General features: G+C 44.7%; 1 protein-coding gene across 1 annotated transcript in view; it reads right to left on the reverse strand.

The window, feature by feature from the left end:
• Window positions 1-12,710, reverse strand: part of Ak7 (adenylate kinase 7) — a 71,290-nt gene that overhangs the window by 28,274 nt on the left and 30,306 nt on the right. Inside the window, 7 exon segments of the mRNA XM_038337521.1 lie at window positions 5,324-5,453; window positions 6,759-6,787; window positions 6,790-6,886; window positions 8,898-8,969; window positions 8,972-9,076; window positions 9,659-9,736; window positions 11,202-11,292. Coding sequence (XP_038193449.1) covers window positions 5,324-5,453; window positions 6,759-6,787; window positions 6,790-6,886; window positions 8,898-8,969; window positions 8,972-9,076; window positions 9,659-9,736; window positions 11,202-11,292 — 602 coding nt within the window.

The following is a 12,710-nucleotide window of genomic DNA, read 5'->3' on the forward strand; positions in this document are numbered from 1 at the left end:
TCCTGCTTGCTGCCATGCCCCTGCCACGATGGACTCTTATCCCTCAAGAATGGTGAATCCAAGTAAATTACAAGTTGCCTTGGCCATGGTGTTTTGTCAGAGCAGTAGAGACGTCTTTCTCTAGACACCTGTGACCTCCCTAGAGATAAGCCACGACCTTTGGCCAATGTTGAGCTCTATCTGAGACACGGGGCTGTCCCTTTATGTTTATTTGTTCATGGATAAATGCTACCGTGTAGACATGTGGGGCACAGCACAGTACGTGGGAAGCATGCAGGAGACAGGATGGTTACCATAGAGGAGCAGACAAACCGTCTCTCATCTCAGTTACTTGTGACGAGAGTAGTCAAAATCTGCTTAACAAACAATTCAAGGCCGGGAGGTGGTGGCACTCGGGAGGCAGAAGCAGGTGGATCTCTGTGAGTTCGAGACCAGCCTGGTCTAGTAGAGCTAGTTCCAGGACAGGCTCCAAAGCTACAGAGAAGCCTTGTTTCAAAAACCACACACACACACACACACACACACACACACACACACACACACACACACACAAAATTCAAATAGAACATTAACTTTAATTTGCATATTGTATCACCTCCCTACATATCTGTCATTTTGTATTTTAAAACAAAACCAAAAATAACATGTATTTTGGAGCTGGAGAGATGCTCATTAGTTAAGAGTACTGGCTGCTCTTCAGAGAATCCTGGTTTTTATTTCCAGCACCCACATTGCAATGCACAATCATCTGTAACTCACATTTAAGGTTTTTTTTTTTAACTTAAAGAACATTTATTTTTATTTCATATGTATGGGTGTATTTTTCCTGTGTGTGTACCACATTTGTGTTCAGTGCCTGTGGAAGTCGGAAGAAGGTGTCAGATCCCCTGGAGCCAGAGCTATGGACGGTTGTGAGTCACCATGCGAGTGCTGGGAATTGAACCCAAGTCCTCTGCAGGAACAGTCAATGCTCTTAACCACAGAACCACCGCTCCAGTTCCCCTCATTTTGTGTCTTTTGATCCAACTCTCCCACCTACCTCTTATCCTCTCCTTTCTTTAATATTTTTCTCTCTGTATTTGACTTTATTTACTTATTTAGTCATTTTTATTTTGGTTTTTTCAAGACAAGGTTTCTCTGTTGTAACAGCTCTGACTGTCCTGAAACTCACTATGTAGACCAGGCTGACCCTGAATCGCAGAGATCTGCCTATCTTTGACTCCTGAGTGCTGGGATTAAAGATATACACTCTCACGCCCCACTTTCCACCTTATATTTTAAGACAGGGTCTCTCACTGAACCTGGGGGTCCCTGATTTGGGTAGTTGGCTGGCCAGTCAGCTCGAAGGACCCACCTGTCAGCAGCTCCCCAGAGCTGGGGGTAGGGATGTGTGCCAGGCATCAGAATGCAGGACCTCATGTTTATGCAGTGGGCAGTTGTACCAGCCACCCCATCCTACCCCTTTTGATTTTTTTTAGACAGGTTCTCTTTATTCATCCCAGGCTGACCTGGAACTCACAACTCTCCTTCTTCCGCCTCCCCAGTGCTACATTGCAGGTGTGAGCCACCATACCTGCCCATGTATTCTTCACTATGTTAGGAATTCCCACACTGCTTTCCATAATAGCTGGACCTGTCTACTTTAAAATGAACAAATGAAGTTGGGTGGTAGTAGCGCACGTCTTTAATCCGAGCACTCCGAAGCAGAGGCAGGTGGATCTCTGTGAATTCAAGGCCAGCCTGGTCTACAGAGAGAGTTCCAGGGCAACCAGGGCTACACAAATAAATCCTGTCTCAAAAAAGGAAGGAAGGAGTGAAGCCCAACTATTGGGCATAGCTTTTAAATTACTACCCTGGGTTTCTTCTTTTTAATTTTCAGTCTATCTTTTTCAATATTAGTAGTAATTAAAATGTTACTATTAATCCACATTCATAATTACTAAAATGGGGTTTAAAAGTAGATGCCAGACATGATTCTCCGGTATCCTGTGTACAGGGAAGATACACAAGTGTGAACATTTGTCCTTTTTTTTTTCAAGGGAGGGTTTCTCTGTGTAGCTTTGGAGCCTGCAGGGGCCGTGCACACCTTTAATCCCAGCACTTGGGAAGCAGAGACAGGTGCATCTCTGAGTTCGAGGTCAGCCTGGTCTACATAGTAAGTTTCAGGACAGACAGGGCTACACAGAGAAACTGTATCTCAAAAAACAAAACGAACAGAAAAGAATCTATAACTAAGGCACTCTGGCTGAGGGCAGGTGAAGTGGGAGCTATGCCTGGGGCCTTGAGGTACCGCCCTGTGGGGCCGTGAAACTTGTGTTGCTGGAGATCTTGGGACTTAGGTCATGTGAGCTCCCATGTGTTCCGGACACCTGTCTCTGCAGAGGGTTCAAAGGTCTTGTTTTGTTCAAACATACTCAGGGTTCATGTTCTCAGTTCAAGTAAACACAGACGAGAGGGACTTTTGGATAAACTTGACATCCTGGTTTCATTTCTGTTGCTGTGATAGACTATCCAAGCCAAAGCAACTTAGGGGGACATGGTTTATAGTTCCAGGTTTACGATTCACCATTGCAGGGAATCCAAAGTGGCAAGAACATCCACCATCAGGAGCAGAGAGAAATGAATGCAGGCATGCTAGTACCTAGCTCTCTCTATGCTTATACAGTCCTGAATCCCTTGCCTAAGTAAGTGATTGATGCCACCACGGATGACTGAATCTCCCCATATCAGTTAGTAATCAAGACAATCTCCCCCAGACATACCCCCTGAAGGGCTCTAGCAAGCCCGAGCATAGCAAACATGGTGCCGGTAGGTTTTGCCTTTTACCTTTTTCCCCCGTGCTAAACTGTTAGATTACATTCCTAAAGCTAGCCACCAAGATCTATTCCTTTATTTAGCCACTGACACATTCCTGAGACTAATCACCATGGCCCAACTAATAAAATATCAAGGTCCAGCAACCAAAATACATTATTTTGACTAACCTAATCAGCATCCCCAATCAGAATTACCAACTCGTCCTACCTCATTCTTACATGGATCTCCCCCTTTTTCCTCTTAAATTTAACACATGTGCCGGGCGGTGGTGGCGCACGCTTTTAATCCCAGCACTCGGGAGGCAGAGGCAGGAGGATCTCTGTGAGTTCGAGGCCAGCCTGGTCTACAAGAGCTAGTTCCAGGACAGGCTCCAAAGCTACAGAAAAACCTTGCCTCAAAAAACAAAAAGACAGGAGGCTGGAGAGATGGCTCAGCGGTTAAGAGCATTGCCTGCTCTTCCAAAGGTCCTGAGTTCAATTCCCGGCAACCACATGGTGGCTCACAGCCATCTGTAATGGGGTCTGCTGCCCTCTTCTGGCTTGCAGGCATACACGCAGACAGAATACTGTATACACAATAAATAAATAGATAAATATTTTAAAAACAAAAACAAAACAAAATTTAACACTTGCAAATCTATTTGCTGCTGTTTCTGCCCTGTTCAGACTCGATCACCATGTCTCTTTGCCTTGCTTCATAAAGGATTCCTTTGCATTTGGTTTTTGCTTGGAAATCGGTGTTTGGGTGTGGTCTGCGTGTAACCCAGGGTCCAGAGGGGAGCACCCTGAAGTGCTAGGGTACCTTCACCCACAGTCCAACATGATGGAGGGAATCCCTCATCAGGACTCTCCTCCTAGGTGACTCTAGGCTGTGCCATGGTGACATTTAAAACCCACCATTACACTTGAGAAATTAACAAAGATCTTCCTAGAGTGAGAGAAAACAAGATAAAGGATTCCAATTTCATAGAAGTGGGTGTGCATCGGGTGCCAACAGAGGGAGGCCATGGCAGAAGAATCACATATTTGAGGATGGTCTGGGTTACACAGAGAGAACCCTATCTCAAAACACCAAAACAACACAGTACAAAAATCATTTTGACTCATCCTGTAGGTTGAGGACAGGACACCCATGCCCATCTTGGTGCCAAAGGAAATCTCTACAGCGATGGTTCTCAACTTATGGGTCGTGACCCCTATGGGGGTTGAAAGACCCTTTCACAGGGGTCACACATCAGATATCCTGTATATCAGATATTTACATTATGATTCATTTCAGTAGCAAAATCACAGTTATGAAGTAGCGATGAAAATAGCTTTATGGTTGAGGGTGACCACAACATGAGGAACTGTGTTAAAGGGTTGCAACACAGGGCGGTTGAGAACTGCTGCCCTAGAGGACCAAGGAGGGCAGTCGGGTCCTGCGCCCTGGGATACACAGGGGATGGGTCTTGGCTCCTGGAAGGCCATAGGGAATAGAGTAGTATGCTTCCAGTACATTCTGCCGTCTAGGGATGCCATGGCCCTCTCACCCAGGCTTCACTTAGCACCACCCAGCCCTGGAGCACCAGAAAGAGCCACGAGCGAGAGCAGAAGACAGAGGACAACAAGAAAGCCACTTGAGAGCCTGACAGGGTGGGAGCCCCAACCACTGGTTTGGGTTTAGCTTGGTTTGTGTACGAGGCTGGAATCCCTGTGTTAAAGAAGGATCATGTTTTGGTGATGCTGTGGCTCACACCAAAGGCTTAATGAACACTAAGAAAGTACTCTCTCCCAGAGCTACGCTGCCAACTCCTGATATATATATATATATATATATATATATATATATATATATATATCCTGATATATATATATCCTGATATATATATATCCTGAGATATATATATATATATATATATATATATATATTGATTTTTCAAGACAGGGTTTCCCTGTAGTTTCTAGAGCCTGTCCTGGAGCTAGCTTTTGTAGACCAGGCTGGCCTCGAACTCAGAGATCTGCCTGCTTCTCCTCCCGAGTGCTGGGATTAATGGTGTGCGCCACCACCGCCTGGCTCTGATATTTTTTTTTAAATTAGGAAATTATCATATAGTCGCCCAAATATTAACAATAAGTTTTTTTTCTGAGAGATGAGAATATGAATTAAACTTCTTATCGTTACTGTATTTTCGATAGCACTTTACTTTTGCAAACAGGCAGCTTAAAGGGAAGAGTTTGTTTTCTTTTATTTCTATGTGTGCATCTGAGTGTGCATTTGGGCCTGTGAGGGCAGTACGTGTGGAGCCCAGAGAAGCTATCAGGTGCCCTGGAACTGGAGTTACAGGAGTGATACTTATGTGTGGGTGTTGGGAACCAAACCGGGGTCCTCTGGAAAAGCAGGCAAAGCTCCTGACCACTGAACCACCTTTCCAGCTCACAGGCAGCATTTTATAGCCAGACAGAAACCCAAAGCAGCTGCCGTGCCAGCCTGGCATAGCTCTTGCCCCGTCGGCTCTGTGCATCACCTGCATTCTGCTCCATGCTTTCCTTGATGCCATCCAGGAGCTCCTGGGCATCATCCACATTCTCCTCTTCTTCCTCCTCTTCACCTTCCTCTTCTCCTTCGCTGGTATCCTTGGGTGCAACAATCGCCTCCTGTATGCCACACAGATAACCAAGCTGACTGTGCCCAACAGTGAGGGTGTCACTAACAGTCTGACCAGTGAGCCTGGAAAAAGTCTCAGTGGGGAGTGTACCTAGTAACAGACATCATGCAAAAGTCTGCAGGTTGTGTGTATCTACCAAGATGGATAAGGGCCTCAAGGCTTTCCTTAGCTCTACTTTTAGGAAGATAGTAGTATATTCAGTGTTAACTCCACACACAACTGCCTAGGAGTCAGCAGTTCTCTAAGGTACTAGATTATGCCCTTCTGTCTCTCTTCTCTTTCTCTCTCTCTCTCTATTTTTTTTTCAAAAAATTTTTATTGAGTCAGAGTCTCACTATCCAGTCCTAGCTGACCTGGAACTCCCTAGCTTGCCTGTGAACTCACAGAGACTACCTGCCTTTGCTTCCCCATCATTTGGTATAAGGCATGCCCACCCATTTTTTGGGGGAGTGGTTTATTTATTTATTTATTCCAAGACAGGGTTTCTCTGTGTAGTCTGGCTGTCCTGGAACTCACTCTGTAGACCAGGATGTCCTGGATCTCACTCTATAGACCAGAATTTCCTAGAACTCAGAGATCCTCTTGCCCTCTGCCTCCAAAGTGCTGGTAGTAAAGACTTACATGACCACTTCCAATTTTACATGCATATGAGTGTGTTCTGTGTGGGGTTTGCGCACCTGAGTACAGTACCCATGGATGCCAGAAGACGGCACTGGATCCCCTGGAGCTAGAGTTACAAGTGGTTAGGAGCATGTGTTTCTGAAGTGCTGAGCTATTTCTCCAGCACCTCAATTGTATCTTTACTTGAAGGAAACAATTATAAAAAATCAAGACCTTTAGCTGAGTGGCACATCAGACGCTTAGCATGTACAAAGCCCTGGGTTCGATCTCTAGCCCCCCAAAAATGACCTTTCATAACTACTTATGGAAGCACAGCTTGTTTTTCTACCATTCCTTAATAAAATTATTTTTAAGAAGATAGCAAATAATCTGATACTAGAATGAGAAAAATACAATGAGATTAAATACAAACTAAACGAAACTAATATTTTAGCCAGCAAAGAGAGATGTACTTTGGGAGAGACTGGAGACAGAACTCCAAGGACAGTCCTACAACCACCTCTATCAATCAGAGACAGAGAGCCCTGTGGGCTTCTCCATTTCATAACCGGGACCAGCAACAAGTCCAGTTAAAATAATAAATCCTTTGACATCTGAATTAGTCACTTGCTATATTACTCAGGAACACATTCTATGAACTGGAAGATTTTCATAAAAGTGGTTGATGTGTTACCAGTTTGGCTATGGCTTCCGTAATCACTCCTTTATTTTGAGTGATGTAGTTTTGTAGTACTTGACCAGTTCTTCAGCGATGCTGGATTTTCCCACGGCAGGAGGACCAAGAATGCAGATCTTGATTGGCTACAAAAGGACGGGAATATCGTCTTAGGTTCTGGAGCTGGAAGGGGTGTTATTTCAGGACATGTGACCTTTCCAATGTCTCTGCTGGACCCTGTAGTCCGACTTCAGCAGCTCAACCAGACTCCAGACTCCACCCTTTCTGCCCCCATACTTGTCACTGTGATGGCTCACGACCCCATCATCCTGAAAGTATCTGCTTCCTATTCCTGTGGCTCACAGTCCATTTTCTCCATGAGGATGTAATCTAATCTATGCTCTGAGCGGACCAGGGAAGAACAGAACCCTAACAAGTCATGTTCAGGATGCTGGGTGTAATGGTATGTGCCATTCGTCCCAGCACGTGGGAGGTGGGAGAAGTCTAGGCCAGGCTTACCTACATAGTGAGTGAGAATCCAGACTGTGTTATGTGAGATCCTGTCTTTAAAAAAACAAATAAAAACGAATAGAGAGGAGAAACACATGCCCAGGAATGCCTAAGGGTGCCCAGGCCTACCTGCCACCAGTTTATTTGTCCCTTGACCGTTCACAAGAATTTAGGGTCCAGTAAATAGGGCCTTACATTATCACTTTTTGAATTTGGACTTCAATAGTTAAAGTCGATATTTATTTATTTATTTATTTATTTTGGTTTTTCGAGACAGGGTTTCTTTGTGGCTTTGGACCCTGTCCTGGAACTAGCTCTTGTAGTCCAGGCTGGCCTCGAGCTCACAGAGATCTGCCTGCCTCTGCCTCCCGAGTGCTGGGATTAAAGGCGTGCACCACCACTGCCTGGTTTATTTTTATTTTTTAAAAATGATATCTATCTATCTATCTATCTATCTATCTATCTATCTATCTACTATCTATCATCTACCTATCTATCTATCATCTATTTATTTCAAACAAGTTCTCACTATGTAGCCCAGCCTGGCTTTGAATTTGTGAACATTTTGTTTCTGCCTCCTGATCACTTTGTTAAAACCACTACTTCTTCCTGTTTGAGGAGTTCAAGGATGCCTGGGTTACACGCACAAAATCTTGTTTAAAACAAAATAATAAGGATAAGAAGGAGGAAGGAAGAGAGAAAGGAAGGGAGGGAGGGAGGAAGGAAGGCAGACTTGCCTGAATGTTGAAGATGCTGTGGTATTCATAAGCAGTTAGTAAATATTTACACCAAACAGAAAGAAAAATATCAATGACAAATAATTATTTCTTTCAAAATGGTCCAAAGAGTTGTGAAACTGTGGACTAGCATTTGCAAGATATATTTTAGAACCAGAAGGATGGAAATTTCCATTGGCTGTATCATGTGCCTAAGATCACTAATTTTGCCTATACCTTTGCAGTCACCCTTTGACAGTCAGGGACACCTGTAATGGTATAAAGCATGAACACTAGAGTGGGTCTGAGTGCAGTGAGTTAAGGGACTGGTCCCACATTGTGAGGGACGACAGTTAAGTAGCGAGAAATGCCGACACAGTGATGGCGGCAGGATGAGGGGCAATGCTGGACCACTAGATGGGCTTGGTGTACTCCTAGCACCCAAGCCTGTTATTCACTGAGCAGGTTGCTGTGCACCTTTTTGGCAGTATACCAAGAGTGAATCCTGCCTCCTAGGACAGGCGACTTTATCCAGAACTAAAACAGAATAACAATCTACTCATTCATTTATATTGACCAGTTTGTTCTTGTTTCATGTTCACGTTGAATATTTTAAGTTTGGCTCCCAGGTTTTAATGCAATACATGTGCAGACTATAAGACTGGAGAAAGCGTGTTGAACATGAACAATTTGTTATAGAAGCTCTTTTTTTAATTTAATTTTTTTTGTACCTGGAGGGACAGCCGTGGATGCTGGGAACTGAAATCTTATATTTTGGTTGTGAGCCTAGCCTTTAACGGCTGAGCCATCCCTCCAGGCCTTGTTCAGAAAGTTTTAAAATGGAAACACTCCTGCCAGTAGAGAGATACCGGCAGTGAGTTCCATCGAATGCTTACATCGGAAACCTAAAACAGAAAGTGGCCGTAGTTACCAGTAATCCTCGGCTTTGCTTGTACTCTTTGAGGATGTTGCCGATGTTCTCTACAAACCCTGTTTGGGGCGAACCCAGCGGATGTTGAAATTCTCCTTCACAAACAATGCCTCCATCTCAGGTTGACCAGTAGTGGTCAAGATACGGTTGCTGAGGGTTAGGGGCAAGCAGAGGTTGGCCTTGTTAATCTTCAGACAAAAATCACACCCAATAAATAAATAAATAAATAAATAATCACATCCATTCATCGAACAGGAAGCCAGTCAGCACTGTTTACAGAACAACTGTTGTTTATTTACACCTGTGTCATTTGGGGGGGGGGGATGTCTTACCTCTACTCTTTTACCAATGAGCTCCAGCCTCAGCTTTGAGACTTTTTTTTCTTTTTTCATTTTTGGTTTTTCAAGACAAAGTTTCTCTGTGTACAGCTCTAGCTAACCTGGAAGTTGCTTTGTAGACCAGGCTGACCTCAAATTCACAGAGATCCTCCTGCCTCTGCCTCCCTGGTGCTGGGATATAAAGGCGTGCGCCAACCACAGCCCAGCCTGCCTCTACTTCTTGCATGTGGGGATTACAAGCATTCTGTGCCACACCAGCTTTCATCTACCTTTTTGAATAATGCGGCCTCATGGTTTACCACCCAAAAATAAGTATAGAGGAAAATATTCTCTCTAACCCACAACCTCCACCCATCCCATTCTGCCCCTTCAATATTATTTAGGGAAACAGGTTTTGAAACAAAAAACATTTTTTATACTGACGGGCAAGTCCTTTGTTAGAAAAGCATTCTCTTTGGGTACTTTCTGGATTTTTCCAGGGCCAGTATTTTTGCTGATGCACTGTGGAGGAGAAACAGAGGTATTTATTTGGTTTGCTTACAAAGTTTTACATAAATCTTCTCAAGAAGCTATAAATATTACCAAGCACGCACACACTAAGAGGTATTTTCAAATAGTATGGAGCATCTACTCACTTCTGGGTTCTAAAAACATCAGGGGCAAAGATGAAGCTTTGGTCTTTGCCTGCAGGTTCACCAAGTTCCAGAAAGGAGACAGACATGTGCATTGATCACGGTCATGCGGGTGTTTGCAGTTTAGCCAAGGGAGTCTATGCTACTGTCTATTAAACTCCACCATAATGGGAGCCCAGTGTTTTAGACTGAGCTCCTGCACTGAGCTCCAACACACCAGAACAAAATGGAATCACTTAGGCTAAGGGTCATATAAGCAAATGAAACCTAAGGATGCTGTTTCACCTCCCCCAAGGGACATAGCCCTGATGTGGGTTTCCCCTCTGAATGCTGTGAACACCATTGGTTAATAAAGAATCTGCTTTGTGCCTTTGCAGTACAGAATAGGGCAAGGTGGGAATTCCAAGCAGATGGAGAGAGAGAATAGGTGGAATTAAGGAGAAGTCATGTAGCTGCCACTGGAGACGGATGCGGGATGCTAGACAGAACCTTACTGGTAGGCCACAACCACATGGTGAGGCACCTACTAGAAATGGGTTTAATTTAAGACGTAAGAGCTAGCTAGGAATACACTAGTGTCATTGGCCAAGCAGTGTTGCATAATACATAATAAATAATGTAGTAATATTTTTAAAGAGGGGTTGTGGTCACGAAAAGAAGGCGGAAGGCTATAGACAAGATCCTGAAACTAAATCTTAATGGTGAGTACAGAAGCCAAGCAAGGGCCAGAGGAAGCCACAGCAGTTCAGTCAGCTGGGTTGTAAGGCAGCTGTGCTATAGGGAGCTCCCTGACCCTTGTCTAGAGAGCCAAGAAGTGCCTGAGGCTTTGGTGATCTGATCGCTATCAGTCCTGTAGGCCCAGTGCCCACAGAACGTCCTTTGTGTATCCCTGATGATCTCCGTTCCCTCAGCCTGGACCCAATGGTGGTCTTTCTTGCTCTCTTGCATGCTTGTACTGGACAAAGGGCATTTGGGTAGTGATTTCCCATTACTTAGGCTGAAGCTATAGATAATCAGTTTTTTAAACGATTTATTTCTTTATTCATTTCATGTATGTCTGTGCCAGATCCCCTGGAACTGGAGTTACAGACAACTACAAGCTGCCATGTGGGTGCTAGAAATTAAACCTGGGTCCTCTGGAAGAACAATCAATGCTCTTATCGCTGAGTCATCTCTCCAGCCCCATTCCCCCCCAGATAGTCATTTTGAGGTTTAAGAACATTCTGTTTTATGTGTCCTGAAGCCCTGTTAGCACAAAGAAGTTGGTAGCGATCATTACGAGGTACAAATATCCAAGCTACGTCACAGGGGTATGAGCACACAGACCACTGTACCTTGACCAGGTCTTCCAGGGTGTGGACAGACTCGTCCACAGCCACCAGGTAGTGAAGCTTTGGCAGGTGGTCTATGACGTTCTGGATCACTCTGTTGAGCAACAGGCACCAACAATCAGACAGAAAGACAATGAGAGAAACGGAGCTCAACACTCAGGGCCAGGCAGGTGTTTGGTCCTTAGCTAGGGGCCTCACTTAATGTTCACCAACATTGCCGGGCGGTGGTGGCGCACGCCTTTAAATCCCAGCACTCGGGAGGCAGAGGCGGGCGGATCTCTGTGAGTTCGAGACCAGCCTGGTCTACAAGAGCTAGTTCCAGGACAGGCTCCAAAGCCACAGAGAAACCCTGTCTCGAAAAACCAAAAAAAAAAAAAAATGTTCACAACATCAGGGGCGGGGCTACTACCTGTGGTCTACAGATGAAGGGGGGGGGATTAAGATGTTAGGCAGTATTTCCCAGACTAAAGAATTCCTGGGACAGAGCCAGGTCTGCAGACAAATACATTTGGGTTCCAAACCTGTTTTCTTTTTAACATATTTTTCTATTTCTTTGTTTCAAGTTTATTGTTATTATTATTATTATTATTATTATTCTGACATGAAAGGCCTTCCACATGCCAGCAGGCATGCTATCACTGACCTACTAGCTCCCCAGCACTTTTGGTTTCTATTTTTTATGTGTTTTGAGACAGAATCTCACAATTGCCCAGGCTAGCCCTATACTTGCTTGTAGCTCAGGCAGGCCCTGAACATTTGATCCTCATGTCCCAGCCTCCCTAGTAACTGACATTCTAGGACCATTAGCCCAGTTATAACCTGGTCCTCTTTTAAGTATACCACCCCAACTCTTAGAAGACCTGACCCCGACTCTCGTCAGAAAGGCTCGTCCACCCAGTGGCTCCCGCGAGTCTCACGGCTGTGTTTGGGGGTCGTGATTTGCACAGCGAGACATAAGTCAAGATATGGCGGCTGTACTTAAGGAAGTCACGCAGAGGTGATCTGAACTGGGGACTGTCAGTGCTTCTGGCTGCTGCTAAACTATCCGCCATCGGGTCCCTCACAACACCCCTGCCAGACAGCTGCTGTGACTATCTCCAATTTTGTAGGAGAGGATGTTCTGGTGAGCGGCACAGCAGGGGTCTGAGCACATCTGTGATTTCTGGAAACACAGTTAGAAGTCTACTGCAGAGGCGCGCCCATTCCTTCCACCCCTGCTCGTTGGCTTCCTCTTCGCTATGATGAGATGCAAATGTGCGCATCTGAATGCTCAATTAGCTCATGAGAGCGCATGCCTGGCCCTGGGTTCAACCCCCTGCCCTGAAGATGAAAAAAGGAGCAATAGTAATGAAATGTTCATTTCACACCTATTTTTATATTAACATCTCTGAGAATTTTAAGCATTTAGCTCTCTGTCCTCTACTAATATTTATAGTGCTCAAATAAATATGCAGGAAGAAAGAAATGTTACTGGAAAGGGTAAAGTCTTCCACAATGCCAAAAGAAGGACGA

The sequence above is a fragment of the Arvicola amphibius genome, chromosome 7 (genome assembly GCF_903992535.2).
Source record: "Arvicola amphibius chromosome 7, mArvAmp1.2, whole genome shotgun sequence".
In the NCBI taxonomy this organism is placed as follows: Eukaryota; Metazoa; Chordata; class Mammalia; order Rodentia; family Cricetidae; genus Arvicola; species Arvicola amphibius.